This window comes from Mesitornis unicolor, unplaced genomic scaffold, assembly GCF_000695765.1.
Source record: "Mesitornis unicolor isolate BGI_N332 unplaced genomic scaffold, ASM69576v1 scaffold8181, whole genome shotgun sequence".
Lineage (NCBI taxonomy): Eukaryota > Metazoa > Chordata > Aves > Mesitornithiformes > Mesitornithidae > Mesitornis > Mesitornis unicolor.
Window position 1 is genome coordinate 30,223 of NW_010163079.1, and position 6,754 is coordinate 36,976.

The following is a 6,754-nucleotide window of genomic DNA, read 5'->3' on the forward strand; positions in this document are numbered from 1 at the left end:
GCTTTGTCCATGGGCAAACACCCCGCGTTTCACTGCCAGGACAGCGCAGAGCCCCGGTGCCTGGACAGCTCGGTGCCCGCACTGTGGGGCACTGGGAACAGGCCTGGAAACGTGCTCGTTTTGGTTTGGCTTTCCTCTGCGTCCAAGCCAAGTGAAAGCTCTTATTTGAACAGGAAGCGGAGGATTCTCCCAGCAGAGAGGCGAGGGGATGCTGCAGCTCTGCAGTGCCTGCTGTCAGCACCCCACGCTCGGGGGCTTGGGCAGAGCAGCTAAACATGAACCTGTCACTGCTGCTCAGCGGGAACTCTCTGCAGTCCAAATTATCACTCATGTCTATCCAGAAGCAGACTGGGCCTGAACTGGCAAGAGGTGGTTCTAGGGAACGGCCACTTCTACTGAGGGTCACCACAACTTCTCCCTGAACGCACACAGGGATGTGACGTTACAAAAGGAAATCACCCCGCACACCTCCCCTCAGATTTTCAGCTTTTAAACACTGATGCCACCATCCAAATCACAGCCACCCCCAGGAGATCACCCATCCTCGTCAGTCCCTTGCGCCCAAACGCTGCCCCAGGACACCTCTTTCTCTGCTTTGAGAGCCAGACAAAAAGAGCTGAAGCGCTGGCCTGTCACTGCCCTGCTCCCGCCACTCTGCTCTGCCTCTGACCTGTTGCAACCTCCCGCTGCTCTATGGGATCGTGTCGTACTTGGTGGTGCCCCTCTGACGTGCGCAAACGGCAACAGACGTGGATTCCGCCTCTGCTGCCTTTGTTTGCAGACTGAAAACGCCAATAACCTGCACAAGTCTGCAAACACCACTCAAAAGCGGCTCTGTGCTGCTATTGATCACCTTCCTGGAAAGCACAGAGCACATCAGCGGGTCCTGGGGGCACAGGGCGGGCGGAGCAGAGCAGGGGAGCCGCACGCTTCCCGTCCTGCCAGCCTGTAAGACTTACACTCACCCCTAAATTGAGAAGGGGAGCCCGCATCTGGTCCCAGTTGGGAAACTGAAATGCGCACGATGGCCATAAAGAAAGGCAAGAGGGCAGCCCCAGCAGAAGCTGCTCTCCCAGAAAAGAGAAGGGTCAGCCACACTTGTCCCCCCACCTCTCTAATCAAAGTGCTTGGACACCCTGAAAGCAAAGGACTTCCCAGTGTTTCACCTAGGAGAAGCGGAGGGATAGCCCCAGAGCAAGCGCTACTACACGGTGTAAAGCAGGGGGATGGAAGAGCCACTGCAGAGCGCTCCTACCTGGTACAACCTGATGATATGTGGGTGGCACAGCATCTTCATGATCTGAACTTCTCTAAATATCTTCTTCAGGTTCTCTTCATCCAGCTGGGTCTTATCGATGATCTTTATAGCAACCTAGAGAAAGGGAAACAGAGAGAGTGACCCGACTGCACATCAGGAAAAGCACTTTAAAAACAAACCCCGCACACTGGCTCTTGCTGTGAACACGCTGTGTGCAGCCGGACCGGTGTGGAAGCTGCCACGCAGAGGGGGAACAGCTTCCAGGGACCGAAATCTGGTGCACCTCTCACTTACCATAACAGGACCGATAACTACGGTACAGGGGGGTTCAGCCTTCTACCAAACAACCGAGGTCTTTATCTATCCATTTTAAACCAGAAGTGCTCTATAACGCTACAACAAAATAGTTTGAACAAGTCTGAGTGCTTCCAGTCAGCTGCTTTCCAGAAACTCCCAGCCTCTAAGAGTCTTCTCCTCCACCTTCCCTGGTGCTCTTTTGGGCACAGACACAGACAGTGAAGTCCCCAGACTCCACACAGGGGGACACTTCTGGAAACTCCACACAAGTATTAAGGAAAGGAATCTTTTCCAGAAGCCAGGTGTAATGGGAGAAGAGGCAACGCCAGCGTGACACCTTGCTGGAGCAAGGGGCTGAAACGGCTGCTCCACTGGCAGAGAGCGCCTGCACTGGTTCATCCGACGCGGGTTTCAGCCTGGCGTTAACACGAACCTTCCTCCCCACCAAGAAACACCAGCGCGAGCGAGCAGCTACGGCACGCCAGCCCAGCACGAGGTGTGTGGGCTGCGTTACCAGCCAGCACCAGGTCTGCTCGCTCAGAGACGGCCCTTTCCCAGGGAAAGGAACCCCCTTTGCACATCTTCCGCTGGCTGCTTTGCTGAAGCGCAATTCCCAACACTTGTGCCAAGGAGGCTGCGCAATCCCGCAGACGCACGGGGAAGGGCGCGCGAAGCAGCGCTGCGGTCCAAAATGCTGAGGATGCACAACCAGAAGGGTCTGACGCGGGAGCCCAGAGCCCAGCCACATAAATGCTTTGCCTGCAACAGGCTCCATTCGCTGGGGATGAGGACAAGTGCTCGGCACAGAGCCGTCCACGTCCATAAACCCACAGGGCACACGATCCCACACATGCACTTCTCCTCGGTGCCAAGCCCCAGTGCAGCGCCAAACGATGCTCCAACAGGCACGGGGCTGTTTGGAGAGAAACACGCACGAAAAAGGGATCTTTAGGGTCTTTGAGGGAACTATCTGAAGCCCATGGAAATTAAGCTTCATGTTTTATGACGCAATCCTTGGCAGGGGACTGACTGCTCTGTGTGTCAGCAGAGCACAGCCGAATCCCAAAAAGGCACCAGTTCACCGAGCTGTTTCTTTCACCGCCCACCTCCACGGAGCACAGGAGCGGCTGCAGACCCGGACACCGAGCACGCTTCCCGCACGGGAGCAGGAGCTGAGCCGCAGCCAGGTCTGGCGAAACCCCAGAAGCCCGTGGGGAGGACGGGGGCGCCAGCCGAGGCGCAAGGTGAAACGGCAGCGCCAGAGCCCGCTCCGCCAGGCTGCCAAGCGCTAACGGGCAGTGATTAATGGGGTGACGAGCGCCGCTGTCCCCTTCCAGGCTGCAGCTCCTCCTCTGCCCGTTTCAATAGCCACGACTCCAGTAGGTCTGCACAACACAGCTCCAGAGTGGATTGGGAACGTGAGGAGAGCCCGAGGGGGCTGGGAGAGCACTTGCTGCCTGCTCCCACCAGGGATTTTCCCTGCGAGAACGAGCGTTTGTAGGGCTTAACCCAATACTTAACACCAAAACCTGAGAGGAGCTTCCTCAAAGACCGAGGCCGAGATGTCTACCAGGAGACGCGAGTCATTTTCAGGCACAAACACAACCGAGACTCCACAGATCGGGAGTGTTCCTGCGCTCCTTACTCATTTCCCAGCTCTGCATTGGCTCTGAGGAAATCTCATTTCCCAGGTTAATTACATGGCTGGAGCTGACACTGCTGGCCAAGGTCAAGGTATGCAGAGCATTTCACTGAACATAACTCGGTGAGCACGGCCAGACGAAACGGGAGAACTGAGTTATCCTGGTTTTCTCCCCAGTAACGCAGGGCAGGGAGAAGCTGCCGCCTCACCTGCCCGCAGCTCGTCCCCCTGCCGCGCTGTGTCCCTCACACGTGGTGCCCTCAAACTCCACACCCACAAGACACACAGGGCCTGGCTCAGCCGCACAGGAACACCCACAGCGGCCAAAGATTCTCCTTCTGAAGGACCCTGCTCCGAGCTCAGCCAGACGGGTGGTCCACCAGCAAACCTAAACCCATCCTCAAAAACGAGGAGACCTGGCGATTCTGAAGGGGTTTTTCAAGGTATTTTCATTGCAATCAAATGCCTTCAGCAACTCATCTCACCTAAGAGGTAAAAGTCTCCAGAAAAAGCCAGGGGAAAGCACCTGGTGCTCCGGTTTCAGGAAGTGCAGAGCTCCCTCACCAAGAAGCAAGGGTGGAAGGAGGAAATACCCCGTGCTCACTGCGGAAGGGAAGCGCAGGGGGTCCTGGGGCTGCGCCCTGCGTTTCACCAGGGCTGCGCAGAGGGGCTGCGCCTGGTTCGGTTCACAGCTCTGCTCCTTGGTTTCACTGCTTTTTCCAGAGGGGACGAGTGGCTCAAAGGCTTGCCAGAACACAGCGAGGCGGTTTCTCCACTGCTGTGTTTCCCGGCTGGCGAATACTCTCCCATCCCCTGAAAAGATGATTCAGGGTTTCAGCAGCAAGCAGACCGGCTCGGGGCCTCTCTCACAGCAGCCAGGCTGACTTCGTCTGAGGCTCGGTGGCAGGGACACAGCCACAATGGGCTCTGCTCTGCGCCACGGACGCTTTCCTTCCTTTGGGACGGGCCATCGGCCCGAGCCTCCAACCAGGAGAGAGCCCTGTAGCTGCCCTCCTCCTCCTCCTCCTGCTGGGCTTTGCTGCATCCTCCACGCTGTGGATGCAGGTTTATCCACGGTGCAGGTTCAGCTTATCCACAGAAGCTTGCAGCTTTTGGTTACAGTTTGCACGGAGAAAGCACAGGGAAATCGGCTTCCCCAGCCGAAGGGAGCACCAACGTTTATGGCACCACTGGAGCCAGCGCCCTGCACTGTCAGTTATGCAAAAACAGTTTCAGGTAGTCTCATGAAACACTAAAAAAACCCCAAATCGAGTGCTTACAAACACCACATGAAATAGAAAGGGGAGAGCAAGACTAAGCGTCACCAAATAAAACACAACTCTGGCTACACGTGGAAGAAAACCATGATCCAATTCCTTAAACAACGAAACACTATAAAAGAGGAGTCTGAAAAATTAACTGTTCTCGTCTCGAGCGTGAACGAAGCTCACAGGCAGCAGGCAAACGCCAAGCCTGGAGCACCAATGCTGCTACCAATCAGCACAACGTGCTCCCCAGTTCTGAACGCTTCATTTCTCCCTCCTGGCTCCAAGCAGAACTCACAGCAGCGACTGAGGAAGAAACGTTAGGTTGGTAAAAACAACAAAAGGAAAAGGTGCCAAAGGGACACTGAAAGCCACTGCAGAGCCCTGGCTCGTGCGGGTTATTTCCCAGTCTTCCCTCTCCCACTGCACCTCAGCTGAACACGGCTCCGTGTTTTCTGGGTCCAAAGCTGTGCCGAGTGTGTGCACACGGCAAGGGCCCCGTGAGGAGCAGCGGAAAACTTGGCTGCAGAGGAGCTCGAAAGCAGAAGGAGCAGCTGGGGAACTGAAGGAGCGGTACTGAAACCCTGAGGGCCACGGGGGCACACGCAGTGACCTCCGGTATCAACCCGGCACCACGTGGGGGGTCAGGGGGGTCAGAAACCACACTTCACCCCAGAGCAGCGAGGAGCCTTCACTGCACCCCAAATCCTCCAGCTCCCGAGGCCGGATTTCACAACCCGGCAGCCACCGGACATCGCGCTCAGGGTGCAAGTCTCCGAAACGGGGCACAGGTCCCGGCACAGGAGAGAGCAGCCCCTCGCAGGACTCAGTCGATACCGACATCCTGTTTACCAGCGGAGCGTGGCTAATGTTCACACAGACTTCCTTGAGCCAACGCGGCCCTGCCAGCAGGACGGGAGCAGACGGCTGGGTGTCCAGGCAAAGGGGCAGGGGCAGGAGCAGGGCAGCCACTGCCTCATCGCTGCTCCAATGGCTTTGAGGGGGTAAAAGAGAAGGGGCAAGAGCGGGGTGCGTGCAGAGGCCCCCAGCCACAAAACTGCGAGCGTTTCCTTTTGCTTCTGTGCAGCGAACAAAGGAAGGAGCTGCAGTCCCTGTCCTGGGCTAACATCTCTTACCTCATGCCCCACGTTCGCTTAGATCCAGTTATAACCGTAATTAAACTATAATTAAAGTTTCCTGCGCGGACGATCATTCCATAAGGAAACCACCTTTTCCACTTCAGTTCAGTTGTTTCTATAGCAGCGGAAGTTAACAACGAGGTGTAAACCTGCTCCTGTCGGCACAAGGCCACGTGAGCAGCGCGATCAGGGGCAGGTCCTGCCAGGAAGCGTTCCCGTAAGTCTGCAATCGATCTCCTCGGCCCCGCAGAGCCCACAGACAGCACCGACAAACCGGCTGCGTGGACTAAACCCAACGGTTTCTTGAGGAAAATCACGTTTCCTAGAATTGTTGTGAGGCGCCACCCCCCTCCTCCAGACTCCTCCTGGAAAACCCTGGCAATCCACGGCAGGATTGTGTTGGAGGTTACCACATCCGTGCGGCTGCGCTGCCCCGGCTCTGCGAGGGCGCGTGGCAGGGTACAACCACGTGAAAAGCTGCCTCTGGTGTGGGTCTTGGGACTCAAAGAACCATGGAGAAGGGCAATCTACATACAAGGACAGGCACCTGAACTCCTCCTACACCTACAAGCTGGGAAGCCCTCTGCTCTCCACCCGCCAGAGCCAGCGTCTCGCTGTGCTGACAGCAGGAGCTGGCCAAGAGGAACCTCCCCTTCCAGCGGCTCCTGCCTGCCTGGAGCACTTGGCAAGCTGGGGAGCGCGGCAGCTGCTGCAGAGGTAGAAATCACCCCAGTAAGCAGACACCAAACCTGCACAGGACATGGGGGAAGACTCCAGGAGCACAATAAAGATGGGAGGAAGACAAAAAAATGCAAAAGAACCACCTGACGGCAGCGGTTGCTGCACTGCAGCCCCACGGGCTCAGCTGAGCCGCACCACGTCCCACGCTGTGCTGTCCTCAGCAGCCCGTGCTGCCATCGGGCTCTGCCATCGGGCTCTGCCATCGCCTCTGCGGCGATGGGCACAGGCACCAGCTCCCTGCAGAGGCCCTGCACCGCCGCACGGCTGCCATAAAACACCAGCTGAACTCCGGGCCGCCGCAGGTCGCGCCCCGTTTCGGGAGCTCGGTGTGACACACGTCGCCCCGCAGCGCCGCCGCCTTTCCCTATGGCCCGTCGGATGGCGGCCGCACGGGTCTTCCCGGGAAAGCCGT

At 57.3% G+C, this 6,754-nt stretch overlaps 1 protein-coding gene across 1 annotated transcript in view; it reads right to left on the bottom strand.

Annotated features, from left to right (window-relative positions):
• Nucleotides 1-1,366, bottom strand: part of SIK3 (SIK family kinase 3) — a gene marked incomplete at its 3' end in the record, with an annotated part of 29,410 nt that extends 28,044 nt beyond the window's left edge. The window contains exon 1 of the mRNA XM_010193815.1: nt 1,256-1,366. Coding sequence (XP_010192117.1) covers nt 1,256-1,297 — 42 coding nt within the window. The remainder of the gene's footprint in view (nt 1-1,255) is intronic.
• Nucleotides 1,367-6,754: the final 5,388 nt, after the last annotated feature.